Source organism: Puma concolor, chromosome B3 (genome assembly GCF_028749965.1).
Source record: "Puma concolor isolate L17-30 chromosome B3, mPumCon1.1.hap2, whole genome shotgun sequence".
Lineage (NCBI taxonomy): Eukaryota > Metazoa > Chordata > Mammalia > Carnivora > Felidae > Puma > Puma concolor.
Window position 1 is genome coordinate 37,054,724 of NC_141672.1, and position 25,165 is coordinate 37,079,888.

General features: G+C 44.9%; 1 protein-coding gene across 13 annotated transcripts in view; it reads right to left on the reverse strand.

The window, feature by feature from the left end:
• Positions 1-25,165, reverse strand: part of LOC147579900 (uncharacterized) — a 57,728-nt gene that overhangs the window by 19,964 nt on the left and 12,599 nt on the right. For 4 of the 13 annotated variants that reach the window (XR_015252288.1, XR_015252290.1, XR_015252287.1 and 1 more), the window contains exons 2-4: positions 17,008-17,121; positions 16,004-16,135; positions 5,899-6,182 (exon numbers count right to left, since the gene is read on the reverse strand). Coding sequence is in view for 1 of the 13 variants with exons in the window: in XM_086709523.1 (XP_086565649.1) it covers positions 6,140-6,182; positions 17,008-17,121 (157 nt within the window). In the remaining 12 variants the exon portion in view is untranslated. Of the gene's footprint in view, positions 1-5,898; positions 6,183-9,985; positions 12,181-12,413; positions 15,368-16,003; positions 16,136-16,280; positions 16,556-16,575; positions 16,807-17,007; positions 17,122-25,165 lie in introns of those variants that run through there. The other 9 variants (XR_015252294.1, XR_015252296.1, XR_015252295.1 and 6 more) reach the window with 6 other exon arrangements.

The window sequence follows — 25,165 nt, forward strand, 5'->3', positions numbered from 1 at the left end:
TCTGTGCCCTTTCCCCTCCCCTATTGGACTCTAAGCAACAGGAAGGTAGCGACAAGGTCTATGTCACACATGTCGTGTTGTATTCCCGACTTTTAGAAAGTACCAGTCAACACATATTTGTCAAATGAATGAATAATTTCTTGCCCTTCTCCTTCTGCCTTCTAAATACAGACATTGTTTAAGATTCATGTCTCTGAGCTTTGCTCAATTTTCTTCTTTCTCACTGATTCCTATGACTTCAATGATCAGGTCTGCGTGAAGAAGTCTCAAATCTACCCACATGCTGGATATCTCTGAGCACCAAGGCTGCATTTCCAACGTTATGCTAGACATTCATGCCTGTAGGGTTTTTTCATCACCTCAGATAAAGGATATAAAACATTAAAAGCATGAAGGATATATATTCAAGGATGTGTAATGTAACACTGTCTATAATATTGAAAAATTGGAAGCAACACAAATACCCATCAAGAGAGAATTGGGCAAATAAATTCCAATCCTACTGTAGAGCCTTAGAAAGACTAAAAAGATTTATATACTGACATGAAAAGATGTCCTTGATATACTGTTAAGTAAAAAAGCAGGTTTCAGAATGATATAGTTTCGTTTCATCTTATTCAATTATTCAACATGCATAGATCGAGCATCTACTACGTGCCAATGTCTATTCCAGGTGCTAGGGGTGTACAAAGACCAAGACAATGTCTTTGCATTTAGAGAGCTTTCAAGACAGACAATAAACCAATTATACATATATGAAATGTCAGGTGATGATAAGTGCTATGAAGAAATAGCATTTGGGGCACCTGTCTGGCTCATTCAGTAGGATATGTGACTCTTGATCTCAGGATCATGAGTTCAAGTCCCATGTTGGGCATGGATCCTACTAAAAAAAAAAAGAAGAAGAAGAAGGAGAAGGAGACAGAGAAGGAGAAGGAGGAGAAAAAGGAGAAGGAGAAGAAGGAGAAGGAGAAGAAAGAAAAGAAAACAAATAGTGTTATGAGATGTGCTATTTTAGGTGGGTGGTCAGGGAGGGCCCTTCTGAAATAGTGACAGTTGAGCAGGATCCTGAAAAGAGTGAGGGCAGGAATCTTGTGAATATTTGAGGAAAGGACATTCCAATCAGAAGCTCAGCCACCATGAGGCCTGTCATAGTAGCAAATTTAGGTGGTCCTAGAAATAGCCAGGAGACTTGTGCAGCTGGGACAAGTAAGGGGAGGAGAGTAATAGGACATGGGGCCACACAGCCAACCTGGACCCAGGCCCAGGCTCTGGAGTCAATTCTAAGTGTGATGGAAAGTCAGTCTTTGGAGATGTGTCTGTTACAATATGTTGGTGTCTCATTGACAAAGTTAGAAAAATATATACCAACTGTTATCAGAAAATATTTCTGGGACATGGGATTACAGGACACTTTCATTTTTCAAAACCATACCCTGTTGTGTTTGAATATTTTATAGTGAGTGTATATTAATTCAGTAATCAGAAAAGGAAATGATGATTTAAAACATTTGTGCATACCCTTGATTCATCAACTCCCTTTCAAGATAAACATCCTTTTAAAAAGTTAAATTCATAAAAATGTATGTATAAGGATGTTCATTAGGGTGTTTGGGTGATGCGGTCAGTTAAGTGTCTGACTCCAGCTCAGGTCATGATCTCATGGTTCATGAGTCCGAGCCCTGCGTCAGGCTCTGTGCTGACAGCTCAGAGCCTGGAACCTGCTTCGGATTCTGTGTCTCCCCCTCTCTCTGCCCCTCCCCGACTCATGCTCTATCTCTCTCTCTCAAAAATAAATAAACATTAAAAAATTTTTTTTTAAAAAGGATGTTCATTATAGTGTTATTTACCAAAAACTGGAAATAACTTAAATGTTCAACAATAGAGAAGTGATTGACTAAATTATGGTAAATTATACAATGAAATAGGAGTCCCTGACGAAGTACATCAGAGAATATCACCCCAGGCTCAAAGCCTAGTTCAATACTCAACTCTGAAATCTTTTCTGGACACATCTGCCTAAAACGACCTCTTCCTCCTTGAACCTTATTTGTGCCTATTGTCTATTGCACTCTTCTGGCCCTTCCCACATACTATTCCATTATGGAACAACAAATTTAGTCCACACTTGGCTCACCATAAGCTTTGCTAATGGAAGGAGAGCAGGCAGAACAATTCCAAACAAAAGATAATTCATTCCTTTATAAACACATCACACCATTTATTTTGCAGTAGATTCACCATTCTAATTAGCTTTCCTTATGCTAATATGAAAAGTAATGAGCTTCTCCCAACGCATACACAGGTGGCAAAGACCAGAGACCCAGAAAAAGACTGAAGAGTGAAGTTCTTCTGGGTGGGCCCCCGGAGTCGACAACCAGCCCTGGGGTCCAGAGTGTTGTCAGGGCCCCTTCCCCTACACAATCACCATGCCCAAATCACTGAGAGACTGGAATACACGCTTCTCCTCAGGTTTTTGTGCCCTGGGTTCTGGGCTTGCAAGGCTGGGCTACCTGAGCTCAGTGATGAGCCCCCGTGTGTGTGTGTGTGTGTGTGTGTGTGTGCGCGCGTGTGTGTGTGTGTGTGTGTGTGTGTGTGTGTGTGTGTTTCTCCTGGCCTGGCCTAGCCTTGGAGCAGTGAAATAGCCCCTACTGAGTCATGGCAGGGGGAGAGGGCTTCTTCCACCAATCTGTGTGGCCTCACAGCTGACTTAGCAGCTCCCACAGAGGCGAGGACACAGTCTTTCCACCCACCCCACAGTGGGCAGGGTGGGAAGGGGGCAGGACTGCCCTCAAGACAAAGGAGCCACAGTAACTCGCTTATCCCACAGCCATCCCAAACTTTCTTTCGTGTGACATGAGGGCATACTGGGGAAGCCTCTTCCTCCTGGCAGCCCTGAGAGGCAGGGAGGATTTACTACCAGGTAGGGCATTTGAAGGGGCCTGTCCATAATACCCGTTTCCTGCCCAGGCTTCTGCCAACTGACAACTCATGGGTTACACAGGAGTTAACCAATTGAGGGCATATTTTTTTCCTGCTGAGCCCTGGCACTGGTGGTTGTGTTTTTCTTAGGGTTGCCTAATTGTTGTTGTTGTTTTGTTTTGTTTTGTTTTGTTCTTTAGGGCTGCCTAATTCTGAAGCCTAGAAAGGTCCTCTACATTGATGGTTAGTCTCTTAAACTTTTTATTGATCCCAAAATGAGTGGTTGGGTGCCCTGTTCAACACCCTGTGCACTAACTCACCAGCTCTTGTTATGAAAAAGAAGGGGAAGATATTTGGGGTTTGTGGGTTTTTGTTTTAGGGGGTTGTTTGCCTTTGAAAATTCCCAGGAGAAAAAAAATCTATTGCTACAATGAATCTTTTTCCTTTGCCTCTCTCCCCCCACCCTCTTCTCTCAATCCCTCCTTTCCCTTCTCACATTCCTACCTCTCCTTCCCCATTTGCCAGTTGAGCCCAGAAGTTCTCTCTCCCCCCTCCGGGCTTCCTATCTCACCTCCCCACCCAGACAGGAGATGGGGGTGGTTCTAACAGGAGAGGAGGGGCTATAATGCCCCACAGATCCAAGGAACCAGCACTCTTGTCTCTTGTCACCTGACGGGCACCATCCCATGGTCGCAACTCCCTCTGAATAGAAAGAATTCTAAATTGTTTTAAATTCCTTAAGAAGGCAGAGTTCACAGTCCCACTGGCTGAAGCACTCACAATCAATCCTTTCCATGAGCCAACATGGTGCCTCTCACAGTGGGATCTGGGAGGCCAGAGCTAAAACAAAACAGAACAAAACAAAACAATCCCTCCCTCTATATAAAAACAAAACAAAACAAAACCAAAAAACCCTCATTCCAGAGTCCCTTTGTTCAGCTAAACAAAGATTTAGGTGCCAGGCTCTATGCCTGGGCAGAAACCCAAAGGTAGAGACATCTTGCTCCGAGGGAGTTCAGTCTGGCTTCGCATAGCTAGACTTTTCTGGCGCACACCTGGTCACTGGCCAGCAGCATGAAACCACCTTCCTGCCTCAGCCTCCAATAGACATGGCAATTCTGCTTTATTGCAGAGTCATAGGATCTGTAGACATCCCAGTAACAGAGATGGAACCTGAGGTCCAGAAAGGAGAAACATCCCGAGCAGGTCACACAGCTGGTGGCTGTGTTGGGCCTGGGCCGGGACCCGTTTCCTGTTTCCCCGACATCACCCTGCCTCCTGGGCATTCCTTTGAGCCAATGAGCCAGGCAGAATCCATGACAGCTGGCTGCTTCTGGGTTTGGCCTGATTGTACCCTCCCCTTGGAAGTTGTCCAGATAAACTTCCCAGCATGCCGAGAGGCTCAGCAACTCCCAACTTGGAAGGACAGGAGTTCTCTGTGAGGACCAGAGCCAAAGAAACTCAGTCAAGTTAGCACTGATAGTGTTTTTTGGTTATGTATACAGATACATAAATATTAGACCATGGTTAATGTACTGCACTGAACCAGCAAAATAAATGTGTTTTGAGATGTGCTCAAAACTTTGAAAGGCACTGATGTAGTTAGAGAGTGATTCATCCAAGGGGAAGCAGCCATTCCTGGAAGAATCAAAACTGGAATCCAAGCGTCACTGGCCAATGCTCTCTCTGTCATACCACACTGCTTCATGTAGTTAGGAAACATTAATTCTATTTCTTAGAGGAGAGAAGAGTAGAAAAGAGATGGGTTATCCTGGTCAAGTCAGTTCCTCCTGAGTCAGGATATGGCCACCTCATGACATTCTTCTTTTGTCAGACTAACCATTCCCCCTGCTTCAAGTTCTGACTCACTATATGGTATTGCTATGGGTTAAGTGCTTTGCATAAATGATTTTGGTTAATTCATGCATCAAGCAAATGAAGCAGACATTAATGCCGCTGTTTTCCAGATGACAAAAATGAAGCTCTGAGTTAAGCAAAACACACCCGAAGACACAGAGCTGGTAGTGGTAAACGCAGGATTCCAACTCATGCCTGCTGAATTCCAGTGCCCGAGTCCTTCACCCCATATTTCTGACCCCAGATTGTGTGGGTTTCCCACGACAAGTAATTCTCCAGTTCTCTGGGGATATCAACTGGGTGTCCTATAATTCAATTCAATTCTAACTCTCACTACCCAGGTCAAGTACTCCGTCCCACAAGACATCCCCCCACCTCAGATGCCACTCACAAGTAAAGGGTCCCCAGGTGACCCACACTTCTGCCCATGTGGCAACAAATCAGAGGTTCCCATAACCCTCGATATCAAGAACTTGCTGTAATAGCTCACAGAGCTCAGGGAAACACTTTAGGTACTATTAAGGGTTTATTATGAAAGATACAAATGGATAACCAGATAAGAGGGATGTAGAGCGAGGTCCAGATCTGTCCTGAGTGTGACACCCTCCTGGCACCCTCCTGGCACCCTCCTGGAACCTGGAGCCTGGATTCACCAACCCGGAATCTCTCTGAACCCGTTCATTTAGAGTTTTTATGGTTCCATTACATAAGCATGCTTGATTAAATCGTTGACCTTTGGTGGATAACTCAGTTTCCAGCCCCCGGGCTCCTGGAGGTCACGAGTGGGGCTGAAAATTCTGACCCTCTGATCACATGGTCAGCTTCTGGGGTTTGCAGCCTCCGCCCTGCAGGTGTCACCTCATTAGCATAACTCAGCTGTGGTTGGATGGGGCTTATTATAAATAACAAAAGACTCTCCTGCCACCCCCATCACTCAGGGAATTTACAAAGCTTTTTAGGAGCTCTATCCCAGGAACTGGGGATGAAGACCAAGTATAAATTTCTGGTTATGTTGTAGCCTGGTGCAGGTGTGCAAGAGCGCATGGCTCCAGGGGTCCCAAACAGACCAGGTTCGGCCACTCTCCTGCTGACAAAATCCAAAGGCAGAGAGACAAGCAGTGGTGAAACAAGAAAGGAATGTATTTCAGCAAGGCCAGCACCGGGAAGACTGTGGACTAGAGTCTCAAAGACTGTCTCCAAAGTGCCGAAAACACTTCCAGGTTTATATGAGGAAAATGTGGGGCAAAGGTCGGTGGGAATGTGCAGGCGGGCAGTAAAGGTCAGGTCGGCCATTGTCTTGGGGTCAGTCATGCAGGGTCTTGCTGGTTCAGTGCGGTACTTAACTGCTGGAGGGGGTAGTTTAGTTTCCTATCAAGGGATGCCTTGCCCACAGGGTCTTTTGCCTGAGTTAAAAGATAAGCCACAAAGAAGAACTTAATCAATTAGAAAGTACAGAGTGAGGTCAAAATGGAGTTAGTTGAAGTCCTCTTTCAATATTACAAATATCACAGCTGTTAACTACTAAGTGCACTGTGCCTCACAGAAAATTTCTCTGCACAAACTCAGACTCTCAGACTTTGTGGCTGGGAAATGTCCTGGATTGAGGGGAATCTACCCACAGATGGTAATACATAGCTAATATTTATTGAGCATTTATTCTATGCTGACCACGGTGACGGGCACTTTACATTCATTACCTCATTAAATCTTCACAACCCTATGAGAGTAAATACTAGTATTATCTGCAATTTACAGATAGCAAAACTGAACCTCAGAGAGAGGTCATCAAGAAATAACTTATTTGAGATTATGCTGGAAATGCGAGGATATGTCACTATTAAATAATCCGTTCATATAAAGCACCATTTGAATGGGTCTAACGAGAAAAACATGTGATTTCACCCTAAATGATAAATAAAGCTTTCGACGAAATCCAAAAAGTGGTGCAACCATCGTGGAAAACACCGTGGCAATTCCTGAAAAGGCTAAAGATAAGATCCAGTAATTCCACTCTTCGTATAGACTCAAGAAATCAAAACACCCAGGGGTGCCTGCGTGGCTCAGTCGGTTAAGTGTCCGACTTCAGCTCAGGTCATGTTCACATGGCTCATGAGTGTGAGCCCTGCGTCGGGCTGGGAACCTGGAACCTGGAGCCTGGAGCCTGCTTCAGATTCTGTCTCCCTCTCTCTCTGCCCCTCCCCAGCTCATGTTCTGTCTCTCTCTCTCTCCTTCAAAAATAAATAAACATTAAAAGAAAATTAAAAAAAAAGAAATCAAAACATACATCCACACAAAAACTTGAACAAAGATACTCATAACAGCCAAAATGTCGAAACAATCTAAATGTCCACCAGCAGATGACTGGGTAAGCAAACTGGGAGATCACCATGTAGCAGACTATTATTTGTATATAAAAAGGAATGAAGTTCTGAGACACAGTACAACACGGATGAACCTTGAACGCGTTATTCCAAGTGAAAGAAGCTGGTCAAAAAAGACCACATATTGTATGATTCCATTTATATGAAATACCCAAAATAGACAAATTCATATGGACAGAAAGTGGATCAGTGGTTGTCTGGGGCCGGAACAGGCATGAAGCCTGCCGCAGAATGAGAAATGACTGCTAATGAGTATAGGGTTTCTTTCTGGGATGCTAAAAATACTCTAAAATTAGATTGTGGTGATGGGTTTGTACGACTCTGTACTGAAAACCACTGAACCGTGTGAACTTTAAATAGGTGAATTTTATGGCATTTGAAAGCTATCACAATAAAACATTTAAAAGGAGAAGAAGGGCACCCGGCTGGCTCAGTGGGAAGAGCATGTGACTCAATGTCCAGGTCTTGAGTTCGAACCACACATTGGGCGGAGAGATTACTTTTAAAAAGAGAGAAAGAGAGATAGAGAGAAGAAAAAGGAAGAAAAGACAAAGAAGCAATCCAGCTCCCCTACTGAAAAGACCAAATGAAGAGGCCCCATGGAGAGAAGAGGACCTAGAACTACATGTGGAAGGAGAGAGGCCTTCCCAGTATCCAAATCAAGCCTTTTTTTTTTAAGCTGTATTTATTTATTTTGAGAGAGAGAGAGCAGGGGAGGGGCAGAGAGAGGGAGAGAGAGAATCCCAAGCAGGGTCTGCACTACCAGTGTGGAGCCCGACTGGGGGCTCAAAACTCACTAACGGTGAGATCACGCACGACCTGAGCTGAAATCAAGAGTCCAACGCTTAACTGACTGAGCCACTCAGGCACCACCAAATCAAGCCTTTTTAAACAACTCCAGCCCCAGCCGCCCAGCACTGCAACCATACAGGAGGACCCAAGCAAAAATAGCAAAACTGCCCAGCTGAGTCAAATCTACACACGGAACTGTGGAAGCTAATAAAACAAATCTTATTTTAAGCCACTAAATTTCAGGGTGGTTTGTTATCCATCCATAGATAACCGAAACAGCCACTTGGGAAAAGGTATCACGGACTCCAAATGGGGCAGAGATCCGAATGCCAAACCTGAAACACGAGTACTAGAAGAAAACACGGGCACCACCTTCTACAACCTGTGCATGGGGAAAATCTTTCTAATTATGTCTCCAAATGAAGATGCAATAAAATAAAAGATTGATACATTTAATTACTTAAAAAATTTAAGGTTTCGCAGGACAAACAAATCAACAAAATCAAAAATCAAATGACACATTTATAGAACAGATTTACATCACAATCCCACAGATAAGGGATCAAAATCTCTAATATATCGATGGTTTTTTCAATTGAGGGAAAAGGATCAAAAATCCTCCAGAAGAATGGGCAAAATTAACAACAGTAGAAAGATACAAAACTGATCCTGAAACAGGAACAAATGTTCAACCTCATTCATAATAAGGGAAAGGCAAATTAAAACCATACTAAGATAGCATTTCTCCCCCATCAGATGGGCAAAAATTCAAAATCCTGACAATATTTTCTGCTGATGAAACAGGCACTTATCTATTGCCAATGAGAATGAAAAATGGTACAATTGAGGGGCATCTGGATGGCTCAGTCAGTTAAGTGTCCAACTTTGGCTCAGGTCATGATCTCACAGTTTGTGAGACTGATCCCCCCATCAGGCTAGGCTCTCTGCTGTTAGCATGGAGCCCACTTGGGATCCTCTGTCCCCGTCTCTGCCCCTCCCACACTCGTTCTCTCTCTCTCAAAATAGGTAAATAAACTTAAAAAAAAAAAAGATACAACTCCTATGCAGAGGAATTTGGCAATATGTAACAAACCAGGATACAGTCACTCTGACAAAATCATCCCACTCCTAGGAATTTACCCTGAAGGTACACGTCCAACAATTTAAAAACTATTCATGTACTAGGTTGTTCATGAAACATTATTTGTAATTTCAAAAAATATACATATATTAATACCTTAAATACCCAGACATGGAAGATTGGTTACATAAACGATGACATCTGGAGTACTATAGAGTACTATTTAAAAAAAAATGTGGTAAACTCTACGACCTGATTTCCAGAATATAGTAAATGAAAAATGCAAAGTGCAAACAATTGTAAATAATATACTTCTGCACAGAAGACCAAAGGGAATAAGAAAACATAAGTGTTAAATTTTGAAAAGCGAAAAAAAGAAAACCACACACACACACACACACACACACACACACACACACACACACACACATCAAAGGCAAATCGGAAAACCATGAAGTGGAATACCTACAAGGGGTGGGGGATACCGGGTAAAGGGGCGGGGGGGGCGTGAGGACGCCTCTCTGGGTATACCTTTGTGGACACTTTTTATTCTTGAGAAGTAGGTTAATGTGCTACATATTTAAACAAACGAATTAAATAAAGGACAGGAGGAAGGAACACAAGCAAGGGCAAATAAACCCAGACGCACCTGTTACCCTCTCTCTCGGTTCCAAACCACCCTTTTCTACTCTGCCCCTGATGCTGGAGCCGAGGCTCTGCAAAGCACATTTCCGCCGCGCCTGCTGCGTCTGGGAGCCGGTGGCAGGCCGGAGCGGGGGCTGCGGGGCTGCGGGGCTGGAGGAGGGAGAAAGGGCCCGGTCCTTCCCGCTTGCCCCGGGCCGCTGCCCTTCCAGGGGCGCCTCGCCCCGGCCGCCGGTCACCCTGCTCACAGCAGCAGCCAGATGCAGCTCACAGTTTTCCCAAACGTCTCATTACAGCACTGCAGACTCACCGGCACGGACCGGAAGTACCCCTCTCGGAGCTCTGGTTTCCAGCCCGAAGGGCCCCTTCCTCTGCACCCACGGAAACCACCCCTCAGGGAGCACCTTTTCCTCAGAGGGGGTCTGAGACTCCACAGCTCCCTTCTGAGTTTCTAAGTTTTAAAAATTCAAACTACTTCCTTTTGTCCTCTCAACCCTAAGCGATTATCTCAGAAGAATGAAATTTTGAGTGGATTTTTTTCTTTTTGCTTTTCTACCGTTTCTAAATATCTAAGCAATGAACATGCGCTACCTTTATAACAAGAGAAAGAACGATGCCCTATATTTGCGTGCCCCTCTTATTTGATGACACTTCATTGTGCCCTAGTACAAATACAGAGGCCATGGGTGTAACTGATGGCTGATGGTACTGAGCTCACCTGGGTGACGGCCAAGTCCTGCCCCTCCTCCACAGAGAACAGGCCTATTGAATTCAGATACCCTCCCTTCCCTCCTTTCCCCAACAAAAGATTATTTGAAGACTTTCCTTGTTCTCCAAGCAAATGATATCAGCCCAGAAAAACATTTCTCTCAGAAGCTTTTCCAGAAGGTTACAACAAAGCCAAGTCTCCCAAAGTAGTGCGAGTCAAGGAGCCGGTAGACACGCCAGGGTCCACAGGGTCATCAGAATGGTTGTGCCCTGGGCCCCTCCGCCTTCTAGCTCCTTCAGCGCAGGCTAAGGACAGGGGGACAGAAAAGCCCTTCTGCCAGTGGGACTCACAGCCGTCTGCCCCCACCTCCCACTTCCCCTTAAAACAAAACAAAACAAATAAATAAAAACACAAAATCCGATCCTCAGAATCCAGACCAGGAACTCTGGAGACATTGCATATTCTGGCAAGCAGCCTGATGGCTAATAGATAACAGGTTATCCAGGAAATAATTAGAAGCCGGAGCCCACACAGATCAGTTGCAAACACTGACCTCTGTCATTCAGGATATGGCCCTAAAAGTAAAGAACTATTTCTTCTTTCACTTCCACGGGGTGGGAAAACGTCAGGGCTCTCTCCCTTCTTTTAAACCTGACAAATTAACAAGTGCGGGATCCTCGATAGGCACGTAAGCCTGGTGAGGAGCAGACACCAGGGTGTCTCCTCTCCCTGAGCCCCCCAGGGTGGGTGAGGAGGGATCAGTCCATAGGGCGCCTGCCTCAAGGTAGGAGGCCAGAGCCGGGTTTCTTTTTCACCATTACTTGACTGTGTCTTCACTCTTCTCACCCTCCTCACCCACACTTCTGCCCCTGCCCTGCTCCTTCCAAAGTCCACGCCTGGCTGCCTGGGGCGATCACTCCAGCCCCGCTGTCTCTTTTCGGATTCAGCACATTGCATTCCCTGCTCCCTTCCCCCAGACACTATGCTTGTTTCTTTGTGAGGAGGGAGCTAGATTCAGAAATAAAAGCTTTGTTTATGTTTAAGGAATCCATGTGGGTTCACGGCTATAGATTATACTTTTGTGTTACATCATTGTTGCTTTTAATAACGGTTTCCAAAATTGCTTCCTCTTCAAACCTTCTTTATCATTTTCTCCAGCAAGATGTATACAATTTGAAAGTAAACAGGAATACAATGACAGATTGAGGCTTTCTCACTTTCTCTTAAGTAGATGGAAACAGTTAATAACTCTCTTCTTATATATCACGTCAAATCAGCCCTTTTTCTTCCTGTCTCTGGATGGGGCTCGTGTTTTTCTCTCAAAAAACCCATAGTAACAACAGTATCTACCATGTTTTGAGCACTGGCCTGTGCCGGCTGTGCTAAGCTCTTATTGTGCATTGTCTAGTTAACCATTTCCACAGTCTTGTTTATTATCCCCATTTTACAGGTGAGAAAACAGAGGCTTGGAGAAATTAAATAACTTGTCCAAGGTTACTTCCAAAAAGAAAGTAAAGTAGAAACAGTAAGGATTCTGAGATTCGAATTCGTGTCAGATTGCAGTTTCATCCTCTGCCACCCACATCATAGTAACTCCTTCAGGGAAGCAGCAGTGAGAGTCCTGGGTCCTGGGAGGTGGGATAAAGGTGACGGTGAGATCTGTAGAGGACAGAGTTGGGAGCCTGTGGCCAATATCACAGCTTCGAAAATCGCCCATCAGGCTCAGAGTTTGCCTGGGGCTCCACAAGTGCCCTCTCATTTGAACCTCAGCACCACCCCAGGACTCAGACATAAGTTTTTTTTCACCAATCCCCCCACCACCCACATTACATGTAAGATTTAAACTGAGGGTTGGGGGGGGGGGGCGCCTGGGTGGCTCAGTCAGTTGAGCGTCTGACTTCAGCTCAGGTCATGATCTCGCGGTCTGTGCGTCGGGCTCTGTGCTGACAGCTCAGAGCCTGGAGCCTGCTTCAGATTCTGTGTCTCCCTCTCTCTCTGCCCCTCCCCCGCTCATTCGCGCGCGCTCTCTCTCTGTCAAAAATAAATAAAACATTAAAAAAATTTTTTTTTAAATAAATAAATAAACTGAGGGTCAGGGAAGTGATTTGGTCAAGGTCACTCAGCTGGTAAGTGGGGTGGGATGTGGCTTTGATTTCAGGCTTCCAATCTCTGATCTCCATTCGTCTTCCTAGACCCTCTGTCTCTCAGCAACACTTGAGTTAGGCCCACCTCTCATGCACTGGAGAGCCTGCTCTGTCAGTGTTCAATAGTTCAAAAAGCACAGTGAGGAGACACGAGTGTGGTTTCTAGAACCAGATTACCAGAGTCGCAATCCCGGCTCTGTTGCTTGCAAGTTATGTGGCCTTGCACTATTCACTGTGTCTCAGTGTCCTCATCTATAAAATAAGAGAAAATAACAGCATCCACTTCTACAATTGCTATGAATGAAGTGTGTGAAGAGAGCTTAGGATCATGAAGGAAGCTATTAATACCTGCAAGTTATTATGACCACTTAACAATTTCTACCCAGTAGCTAGATTTACCGAGAAGCTACTATTTCAGTTAGTATAATTTACATTTTCCTGCCAAAGATAAGCCCTCCGGGCTTTTCTGCCTTAGCTTGAGTCACTCCCCTGAAAGCAGACTCAGGCAAAGATTCAGGTTGCACGTAGTTGAGGTGGTGATCCCAGAATGCTCTGTGAGAGAAGGAGGAAGGTGAAGCAGGAAAGGGAGGCAAGGGTAGTGAGCTGGCTACCACTGGCAAGAGGGGGGCTAGATGCCGCAGGGACCCTCTGAGAAGTTGGAACACATCTCAGAATGGCCCCTGGGGACCCTCACACCCCCATGGGGTAGGTGTTGCTCCTGGAGCATTCATCCCTGCCAACCTCAGAGGCAGGCATGCTCCAGAGGCCAGAGAACACCTGCAGGCAGCAAGAAGCAGGAAGCTGTGGGTCACCAGGGAACAGGTGGCAGGTGACCCTGGGGTAAGCCAAGGGCATATAGGTGGGGCTCTGCCTGCCAGCTACACAGTAATCTCCCAATGTTGCTAATGTATACTCTAGGTGTATTTTTTTTTCCTCAGAAACACTTGCCAAATAGCCCCATTGTTTGCTCTGGATTTAGTTTTAATGAGCAAAATTTCCTCTTTGAACTGGAAGTGCCCGCTTAGAACTGTCTTGAGAAATTCTAGCTAATCAAGGCCCCCTTAAAGTATCCATAATCATGATAGCCCCCTGCATGTCCGTGCATTGTGCCTTCTGGTTTACCAAATTACAAAATTCTTTTTGCATATATGATCTCAGGTAATCCTCATGGTAAGCCGGTGAAGTAGAGGACAGTCCTCTGGTGCAGTCCCAGAGTGCTCCCCGCTTTTACAAGAGGTTAGAAACAGTTCCGTGATTTCTGTTGGGAGAGGATTCCAAGGGCCTGAGGGAAGTTTTGCAGTATCTCTGCTCTATCTGAACAGTCCCTAACGGACCAAAAAAGACCCATCCCAGCCATTTTACTCAAGTTTGGAAACTTTAAGAATATTGATGCTTCTGGAATAATTACTCAGTTACTTTGTTCATTTTTCTTAATGTACACATGTAACAAGATATCAAAATAGAAATTTCTGCCGAGACCTAAAGACAACAGAGATTACATTCCAAAATGGGGTGCCAGACCACCATGCAGGCTTTGGAAGTCAGGCAGGGAAAACCAGTTTTGTGACTGCTGTACCCCTCAATCATGGGGATAAGAGTTTGGAGGTGAGAGAAGAGGGTTTTTGAACAAAGTTTTTGATGTGTTGTGAGTCCCATTCTTACCCACGAGTGAAAGAAGGGAGTATAGGGCCCTTGTCGCAAGCTTAGAGAAAGGGGATCCAACATGTCCCCTGAGAGGTTTAGGAGACACAGTGCACAGGTATCCAATATTCCACTTAGAAAATCTGAGGGACGAGTGACCGGCTGACTATGGCTTTGACTGTGGAGTAAAGGGAAGGCCAGTGACAGCTTGCACTCTCCAAATTTGTTACAACAGCGTGAGTATCTGGCTAGATATCGGCCTCACCCAAAATAGGGTTGGCAGTGAAGGGGATCAGAACATCCCACCCCAAAATATGCCTCTGTAACATAAGGGCTATTCTGAGCTGAAGGCAATGAAGAAATGACACACACTGGAGGAACCGTTTGCCCTCTCTCTTTGTAAAAGAGAGACGCGCCTTTCCCCTGTGCTGTGCCCCTTCCCCTCTTCGCATTCTTGCCCGAGGCACTGACTTGAATCTAAACTAAAACAACTCTAATCTTCCATTAGTTTCCCCTGTACTTTACCTTCCATGATTTACCACCCCTAGAAGCCCAAACCCCTTAACTTGTCTTGTCACTTCATGATTTATCACTTTTTGTTAAAATGGTATATAAGCCCCCAGGCTTTGGGGGATTTTTTTCACTCCTTTTTGTGAGAGCCTCCCCCACCCCCCAGGCCAAACATAGACCTTCTCTCCTGTTAATCTATCTTTTGTCATTTTAATTTGCAGGTTCCAGTCAATAAATATAAGAGGGTAGAGGAAAAGTACCCCTCCTTCCCCCCCCCCAGGTTACTCCCCACAGCAGTGAAAGATTATCTTAGCTCTAAGAGGGCTGCAGGGGGGACAAATAGATCTTCTCAGAGAGAAGCCTGAGGTATCACCACATTCACAGAGGCTGAAGAAGAAGTAAGTGAGTGGCTGGAATAGAGTATTTGTCCTATGAAACAAACTTTAGGAAAAAGATCCTCAGTAATTGGGAGTAAAGATCGTCCAAAAGAGTCTGTGAGAGTCAGCTTAAAAACACCTGCCAAGTCCAAAGAGAGCAGATAATATAAATCACTATGTCAAGACCAATCAAGCAAGAACTCCCCCACTCCTCTTACCTCCTCTCAATTCCAGAACTCCAGCCCTGAAGGACTCAGGACTCATAGTTAGTAAGTATACTCAGCCCCCTTTCTCTCCATCTTTCAATAATCCTGAGGTGGGACAGGGCAGGGAGCTTCAATTTTAAGGCAAGAATACTTCAACTATTAAATTTATACTATACATTTTGAAGTGACTAGAGGAATCTTGGGTATTACTAAGTGTGACCAGAAAGTCATGGGGCTCGCCCTAAATTTTATCTGGTGCAGGGGAAGAGCTCATTCTCCTGAATGGATGAGAATGGACAGTGGGAGACCGAAACAAATTTGCTTTGATTACACTCCATGAGTCATGTTTTCAATGTTGGGCGATTTCCTAGTGCCCAAGGAAAGAGTGGGTGGTTGTTTGTGAGTTGGACTCTGGTTCAGAACCCCAGAAAACATCACTGGAGAGGTGACACCAACCACATAAATAGGCCAGTGCCCACAGTCGCCATGGGGCTATGATCAAGAAGTACCATTGGTCCCCATCTGATTTAGAAACCCATCCTGACCAGAGATTATAAATGGTGAGAGCCACCACTGCTCCCATTGCTGCACGACCACGGTCTAAAAATCCGCTATATGTGCCCCCAGAGACCACCCAAGGATGAATCTATTAAGAGTTTGAATCTCTTGGGACGAACAGATTGGATGATGCCTGTGAATATTACAACAAACAAAATGTTTTAGGAGACCTTTAGAACTTACCGTCTCTCAGATCCAAACCTGCCCTTCCAGGCTCAGCCTTGTGCAGTTCAGACTCTGCAAACCACATTGCGGGCTTCCCTGCGGGCTCCCTGTTAGCTCTTGGATGGGAAGCACCAGAGGGAGACAGCAAAGCTGGAGGAGAAAGAAAGAATGCGTTCCTTCCTCTCTGCATCCCGTGGGGTGCCTGTTCCTTGGTGGTCACTCTGATGTCACCTCTCCACCCCAGCACTGGCAGTTCCCAGCACTTTGCACACAGTGTGGTTTTTCCAACACTTACCTCACGAGCTTCATTACACTTGCCTCTCCCCGGAGACCCCAGGTCCCCACGGGCCCCTCTCCAGCTCAGAGGTGCCAGCCCCGCCAGCCGTGCCTTCTCCTCAAAGTCTGGGTTTCAGGTTGCTAAGTTTTTAATAATTCCCACCTGCCCTCACACCTAGCCCCTCAGACAGCGGCTGCTTCCTGCAGTTCCTACCTCCGTGACACCCTGGTGTCCTGGTTTTGATTTTCAGTTGCCAAGTTAATAACTTCGTTCCTACTGAACAACTATTATACTACCTTCTCTGTTCAAATACCTGACAACGTTTCCCTCTCCTGGCCGGTCCCTGACTGGTATGCCTCGTGCCAAAAAAGTGAGAAGGGGAGTCTCTCAGGGGCCTCACTGGGGTAAAGAATCAGTGGGGCTTCAGGGCACCCGGCTGGCTTAGTCAGTAGACCGGAGCATGTGACTCCAAATCTCAAAGTCCTGAGTTCAAGCACCACGTTGGGTGTGGAGCCTACTTAAAAAAAAAAAAACAAAAAAACACACAAAACAGTGGGGCTTCTAGGAGGGAAAGCTGCAGTTTTTTAGAGTAGTTTTTCAGTTTTAGCATTAGTTTTTGAACCGTTTTTGAACCATGGAGCTCTCTGAGAGATGAAAACAATGGGCTTTCTCTCTAGGAACTGTAAATATCTATCAGCACACCCCCCCACCTTCAACCCTCGAATACAGTTTTACACCCACTTACAGGGGTTGGTGGACCCCAAAGCCCAGATTAATCATTCCTGTGGTAGAATGCTGGCCAGGGTGGGTCTTCGTCTTGGAGAAAATCTGGTTGGCTCTCGGAGGCTGTTGTCTAAGCCTAAGAAAAGTCGAACAAAAGGACTGTCAGTACTGGGTTGCCAAGGAGCTGTCCTAGATTTTCAAACTCCCTGAATTTGAGATAAATTTCCTGACTGTGGACCTGCCAACCGTCCTGGATTCCTAGTTGCTCTGGCATCTGAAGCCTTAAAAATGTACCTTTTTCAGCAACGACTATTTTACTCATGGGGACCAAGCCAACAAGAATGAGGTCTTCTGAGGCAGAACCCTGTTTGGGGGGCTCTCCTGCCTAGGGGCCCCTGGTTGACAAGCCAGCTGACCTGGCCAGGTCCCCAGTTCTCTGCCCTTCAGCACCTGCCTAGAGTGTAGCCCTCCTGGAAAGAAAGGCACGTCGCCATCTGCTGGCAGGCCCTATTATCACACGCCAATGTACCAGGAAGCAATCCAGGGTGCCCGGTTTGTAAGCAAGTGGAAGAACTCTTTTATTGTTAGTTATCCGGATGTGTTTGTTGAAGGATTATGCTCTATCCCATTAGAGGGGAGAACACAGTTTGGGAGAAGTTACTACCTCTAGACCTCAATTTTTCCATCTCTAGGGCAAGGCCATTCTCTAAATGCAGAGGGGTCCACCGCTGATTTTGCTTTCTCCATTAAACTGCACCAGAGAGTGGAAGAGAATTCTTCCTCACATCACTTACAGTCAGATAGCCACCATCTATCTCTGCAAAGCTACTTGACATATAGTTGCTTTCTTAGCTGAATGTTGATCTTTTCAGTTAGTTAGACATTGCTCAAGATACAGATGGATTTTTTTTCTCTGTTAATTAAAAAAAGTTTATTCATTCAATCTGCAAAATTATTCATTCACCCAACAATTTTTACTGAATGCCTACTGTGTGCCAGGCACTTTTGAGGCACTAGGGATATGATAATAAACAAAACAAACAAACAAAAATTCCTTTCCTCATACAGCTTCTCATCTAGTGGAGGAGACAGACAACAAACAAAATATGTAAGTGGATGCATGCCAAGAGGGTTTTTTTTTTTAGCTGTTGCTCTTTCTTTATTTTTATTATCATTTTTACTTATTTATTTATTTGCTTTTTCAGACAGGCGAAATTATAGCATGTCTGTCTGCTGATGGGAATGATCCAGTAAAGGGGGGCGGGGGGATACTGACACAGGAGAGAGGAGGGAGAATTGGTGAATTGTCCTTGAGGAGGTGAGATGGAATGGGATCTAGTGCCCAAGTGTGAGAATCTACTTAGGTGCTGGGGACACAGCAGAGAATAAAACAGGCAACATCCCTGCCTTTCTAGAGATTTCATTCTAATTAGGGCAATGAATAATTTAAATGAATAATTTAAAAAAAAAATGGATCTATGGTACCCATGGTTTGGGATAAAGGCCATGACTGAAAGACAGCAGTCCTAGAAGTTCTCTTTGAGAAGTGACACTTAAGCTGAGTCCTGAAGTGTGACACATGTCCATGTGAAGAGCCTGAGGGAAGAGGATTCTAAGCAGAAAGAACGGCAAATGCGAGACCTGGAGGAGGAGAACTTGGCCCATTTGTACATTTGTAGGAGGTGAAGCTGCAGGAGGGTAGTTACCAAGAAGAGCGATGCATGAGATGAGGTTACAGAGGTTGGTCACTGATGGCTTTTTTTTTAACAGCCAACAAGTTTTATGAAAAAAATTTATGGATAACTCAAGGCAAAGAAGGACAGCTAACATTGTAAAATGACAAAATCAGAATTAAGGCACATTTCAATAGATGGCATGTAACAAATCTCCACGTCAAATCTTACGTTTAGGTTCAAAAAATCAATTGCAAGAAACAGTAAAAGGAAGATCATACATGAACAGTTCTTATGAAAAGGGTTTTCGGCTTGCAAAGAGCAGAGTCTAGGACAGAGGCCTAAGTGCAAATTCCTTCCTGGGAATGTGATCCAAGGAGCAAAGGAGAGGAGGTGAGGTGGAGTGAAGAAGGAAGAAGAAAAGAATCAGTACAGAACTATGTTATGGAGGTGGCCATGTCTATAGGCATCTGTGTGTACAATCCCAGGAGGTCATGGCATTGCTGTCTGAAAGGTGTCTCAGCACCAACCCAGGGGGGAGGAAAGAAGACAGCAGCTCTCCATTGTCCTCATACCAGTGGGCAAAGGTTCTTTGCATGGTTGTCTACCTTGCCCGTGTGTGAGTGACAAATGGGCTTCCAGGGGGGCCCCACCCATAACGACACTCAGAGGCCCAAAGGCAGAAGGCAAGGGGTACAAAAAGTGCACCTGAGGTGGGTCAGGGTCAACTGCACCTGTGCGAACTGGCTGGCACCCCACAGAACTGGATACAGATGGAATAAGGGACAGGAGAGACCTAAACCTTGGAAGTGTCTCATGGGAGGTGTCTCATGCACATACATTGGTAAAGGAGGACGATTTCCCTTCCTTCGGCATTTTACCTCGGTCTTTTTAGGTTTTTTGTGGAGACACATGTATATAACTGAATCTCACTGGCAGTGCTTTCATGAAATTTGGGCCCTAAAGGCAAAGAGGTCCCCCAGAATGCTGTCCCAGAAGCCATAATAATCCCTTCTTTAATACTTCGCTAAGTCACAAAGCAAGCAGTCTTTATTAAATATTATCTAAGACTCCTGAGTCTTCATAAAATGTTAACTTATATAAACTATTTACTTCCGCTCCACCCAGGGCTACCATTGTGGGGGGAGGGGGCAGTGTGTTATGTTGAGAAAACCATTTATTCCATTTATCCCAGGCTAGCCAAAGGCCTCAAAATTAATATTTTGACTCATCTCCGAGTGAGGTTCTATGTACAATCTCAGGGCCACACTGACAACAGCATTGAGGAAGATGCTGGTCTTCCTACAGCTAAAACATGTATCCCCACTACCAAGTCAGACTGCCTGCAGTACATTATAAGTTAATATTTTTCAAAACTCCTATAATTATCTTGTGAATAACTCAGTGCCTTGGGCATTAAATTATACCAATGTATTAAATGCAGAGTTTCCCAAAAAATCATAATTTTTGTGATTCTGTTTTGACATTCTTTTTAAAATATACCGGGAGCTTTTAAAAATGAAAGTAGCCCATGTATTTCTTGATTTCTGAGAGATCCTGCCTAATCCCTACCAACTTGCTGGAAGTACTGTTTACGGAAGTTCCATATCCCCCCCCCCCCCCCCCCATTCTGAGGGCTTATTAGTCCTGCAACCTTTGGCTGCACGGGGGAAAGCAAAGGAGAATGAGCTAGAAGGTAAGTGAGGAACCCGTGCTCCTTTTCCCAGCTCTGAAGGTGTTTGTAAGCATCACCCGAGGCACTCTGGTATTGCACTGGAGATTGGTTTATTTTTCATTTCACAGTGTTAGGAGTCCCTTTATATAATTGTTGCTGCGGGGAGCCAGCACTTCTAGATACGTCTCTGTTGGGTCCCCAAAGGATAGTCTTCTCGCAGAGTTTCTTCAACCTATTTATTCTCCCCGCCACTTTAAATTCAAAACTCAGGGCTGAGTTCTCTCCTCATTACATCCCTGCTGGCTCTCCAATGGTGCCTTTGGGGGAGGCCCTGTAAAAGTTCGGGGATCACTTATCTCTGCCCTGCAGGTGCTCAACCAGCTGGCTGCTGGCTGTGGTACGCCATTGTTCAACCCCTCAGTGAGCTCCTGGGCCTTCCCTCCCTGCCCTTTAGGTTCTAGGTACATGCAATTCAAAGAGGCTAACATGGGCTTGCAGAAATACCACCCAGGACTGGGGTGGGGAGTGTCCAGAACCTCGTGGTAGTCTGAATACTGCCTACCTTTAATAATACCTCCATCACTAATAAGAAGAAGAATGGCAGCGACCATCATTTACTGAATGTTTTCTAATCTCCAGGCTTTATGTTAAGTGTTTTACAAACATTATCCTTGTATAATCTTTACAACTGCTTTACCATGCAAATGGTAGTAGTATCCCCATTTTATAGACGAGGAGGCTCAGACTTGTAAATGTTATTTGCCCATGTGGATAGTCATTGGTGGAAGCCAGGCTGGAAGCCAAACATGGACTCCAGAGCTGTCACATTTAACTACTGTATATATTATTGCACAGTCCTTATGTACGTCTCTGACCGATTAGCAGTGGATGCTACATTTGTAGAGGATAGATTTACTCATCCAACTGTCCTCTGCTCTTCTTGAACTGGGGAAGCCTAGTTCAAGTCTCACATTCCTTCTGAGATCCTCCCCAACCGTCCAGCCTTCACAGAGCACCTCTCTCCCTGAATTCCCCTAGCAAGTAGAATGTGTGCCAGTGACTTGGCACTTTATCATCCAAGGTCTCAGGTCATCATCTCATTCAAGTGGGAACATCTTTTCTCCCCAACAAGAATGCATATAACCACAGGCAAGGACATGTCTTACTTTTTAAGGCAAGAGAAGTACCTGTTGAGTAGGATTGAGTAACTCCTCTTCCTCCAGATCCTTCCTGTTGGCTCAATGGCAGGCCAGCAGCATGCCTTTGAGAGGGCCCTGCTCCAGACTTGAAGACTGGGGTGTTGGAATCTCAGTTATCTTGGCTGTCTGCCCCTCACCATATACCCCTCCTTCCTTGCCCCGTGTCAATATCCTCACTTTCTTGCCCTTTCTTACCTGGCAGTCATAAATCTGGCAGCTTCCCACTACCTTCCTGATGAGGCTAACTCTTTGGTGTCCAGAGAGGTCATGGCAGCCTATTCCCAGAGAACTCTTGGCCCTCCTCTAGGACCCTCACCTGGGCAAGAAGTGGCCTCCCCAATGTGCTGCCCTAGGATGTCATTGTGCAGCATCTATTGTCCCCACCCCCTCAGTGTTTTCCCCGTAAACTGCCATCTCTGAGGAGGAATCAATCCACCCTGTAATCATTTTCTTGGAGGGCCTGGGGACTGATTGATGGGTCTAGTTGTTTTATTATTAGCCAGTGTAAGTTAAGTAAGTCCAATCAATAAACTTTATAGGTCTCCCCAGATTGCTCCAGAGGTGAGACCCAGTCGCTTTCACCTCAATAGATTTAGACCCCTGCCTAAATAAAAAGCAATACTCACCTGGAGAAGCAGTTTTATTTCCTTTTGAAAGAATCTCTTAGTGCCCTTGAGCCTGTCATGACTTAAATCAATAACCTTAACAGCTTCCAAGAAGAAATCAGTTGCCTTTGGAGTGTCTCCGTGCCACCGCCCTCTCTGCATGACACGACGATTTTAGACCCCTGAACCGAACCAGGCAAAGTGGTGAGGACTAATACCACCGCCTGTCACATCCCTGGGCACCGGGCCCCCCTCCAGTGCTGGCAGTCCAGACCTTCCCCTCCTACCCTTCTCTCCCTCCTCTCCCAGACCTCTCTGTGCCTAAGACTCCTCGTAAACACATCCCTGCTCTGCATCCCTGGCCTCCAGGGCCCTGAGTGACTAGACTGGTCTGAGTGACCAGGAGCTGGTCTTCCTTGTCATTTTGAGGGTGAATGTGGTAGTCCTTCCAGGTGGCACTTTTGCGCATTCACAAGAATATCTAGGAAGCAGAGTAAAATGGTGGTATTAGTAACAGGAGGAGGAGGAATAATACCTCGACAGTGAGAATTTCAGGACTTATGGGGGAGAAGAGGGCCCGATCTGGGCCAGTGACCTTGCCAATTATTCCTCGGAGAATGCCACCCTCTCTGCCCATTTAGGGCTGGCCACAATAGGGCTGATTTAAGGGTGATCCTCACTGTCTTCACTCTGCCCCTTCATCAGGCTGCCCAGTCTCCACTTCCAAATTCTGCAAAGACAACCATGATGGAGCCAACAGTGACATGGTCTGGCTAAGGGCCAGGAGCCAGCAGGAGAGGAAAGTCGCTTCTATCTCTCTGCCCAACGTCAGAGCATTGTGCCTATGAAAGCCCCATATCACCTATCTAGAATGGTGGCTAGAAAGCCCCTCACAATATTTTCATTCTCAAGTGGGAACAAGACCACCCTCCTTGGCCATGAGATCAAACTCGCAAATTCCAGGATTTCCATGGTTGCTCCAAATCTCATTCTGTGCTGCCAAGATGGACTCTCCAATCAGGCCAGTAAATATGGGATCAGATTGTCTCAAAACCATTCCTATATTGGAAAAACTTTTGTCTTTTTAATTTTTTTAATTTAATTTTAAATTTAAATGGAAGGTGTTTAAATGGAAGTTCATTTATTTATTTTGAGAGGAAGAGCATGCTGGCAGTGGAAGGTCAGAGAGAGAGAGGGAGAGAGAGAGAATTCCAAGCAGGCACATGCTGTCAGCAAAGAGCCTGATGCAGGGCTCAAACCCACAAACCATGAGATCCTGACCTGAACTGAAACCAAGAGTCAGATGCTCAACTGACTGAGCCACCCAGGTGCCCTTAAGTTTTATTTGAGAGAGAGAGACAGAGAGAGAGAGAGAGAGAGAGAGAGAGGGAAAGAAAGAATCTTAAGCAGGGTCCACATTCAGCATGAAGCCTGATGAAGGGCTCAATCACATGACCCTGGGATCATAAACTGAGCTAAAATCAAGTCATACACTCAACTGACTGAGCCACCCAAGCCCCCTGGAAAAGGTTTTAAATGAAATACTGGGATGGGAGGGAAACCCTCTCCCTATATATATCTATCCCAATAAAAATATATAAATGTTAAAATATGAAAAAGAGGAAAAGTAATGGATTTTTCTGTTTTAATTACATCAATACTTTTAAAAACTGGAACAAACATACCTACATATTGGTCTGTTGCAGTAACGAATAATAGTTTCTGCTTTCCAGGCTTAACCTCTACAAATTTGTCAATGACTTTGTCAAAACTCATCTTCACATAATTCATGTTCAATGGACAGTTCGTTGTTCAATAGACAGTCTTCACTCATGGTTAATTTTCATTTTGAAAAACTTCTTCTACATGAATCAACAAATATATAAATAGAAGTCTTAAATATAACAATAGGTTTGTCAAAGATTCATTAAAAATCCCATGTCACAATTCACTTTAGAAGTTGCAATACTGTCCATGTATTTGTTTCTTTGGGATCAATTTTAGATGCTTTCAAATGTCTTCATAGTAAAAAAATTTCTGCTAAAATATCTCCACCAGAAAATTTACCATACATTTTTATTACAGTTGGTAAACTTCTATGGTGTTTCTTCTGTAAAAATCAGGGAAAATGGTTGAGTAACAGTGAATATTGGCATTATTTGATATGTTGCTTTAGAACAAGCATCCAGCTCTTTGAATGCCTTGAAAACAAGGCATTTAAACATTGCCCTTTTGATACAGGAGTACTGATGCATAGGGACACTTGTACCCCAATGTTTATAGCAGCACTCTCAACAATAGCCAAATTATGGAAAGAGCCTAAATGTCCATCAACTGATGAATGGATAAAGAAATTGTGGTATATACACAATGGAGTACTACGTGGCAATGAGAAAGAATGAAATATGGCCCTTTGTAGCAACGTGGATGGAACTGGAGAGTGTGATGCTAAGTGAAATAAGACATACAGAGAAAGACAGATACCATATGGTTTCACTCTTATGTGGATCCTGAGAAACTTAACAGAAACCCTTGGGGGAGGGGAAGGAAAAAAAAAAAAGAGGTTAGAGTGGAAGAGAGCCAAAGCATAAGAGACTCTTAAAAACTGAGAACAAACTGAGGGTTGATGGGGGGTGGGAGGGAGGGGAGGGTGGGTGATGGGTATTGAGGAGGGCACCTTTTGGGATGAGCACTGGGTGTTGTATGGAAACCAATTTGACAATAAACTTCATATATTGAAAAAAAAAAAACAAACAAACACATTGCCCTTTTCGGGCGCCTGGCTGGCTCAGTCAGAAGAGTATGTGACTCTTGGTCTCAGGCTCGTGATTTCGAGCCCTATGTTGGGTGTGGAGATTACTTAAATAAATAAAACTGTTTGAAAATTAGAAATAAATAAACACTGCCCTTTTGAGTCCTTCTGGCATGCGCACATGGAATGACAAAATCCTACTAACTCTTAGTCTGTTTCTTCATGTTTGCAATCAGGCATTATCATTGTTTATTTTGAATTTATGGTTTAAACATA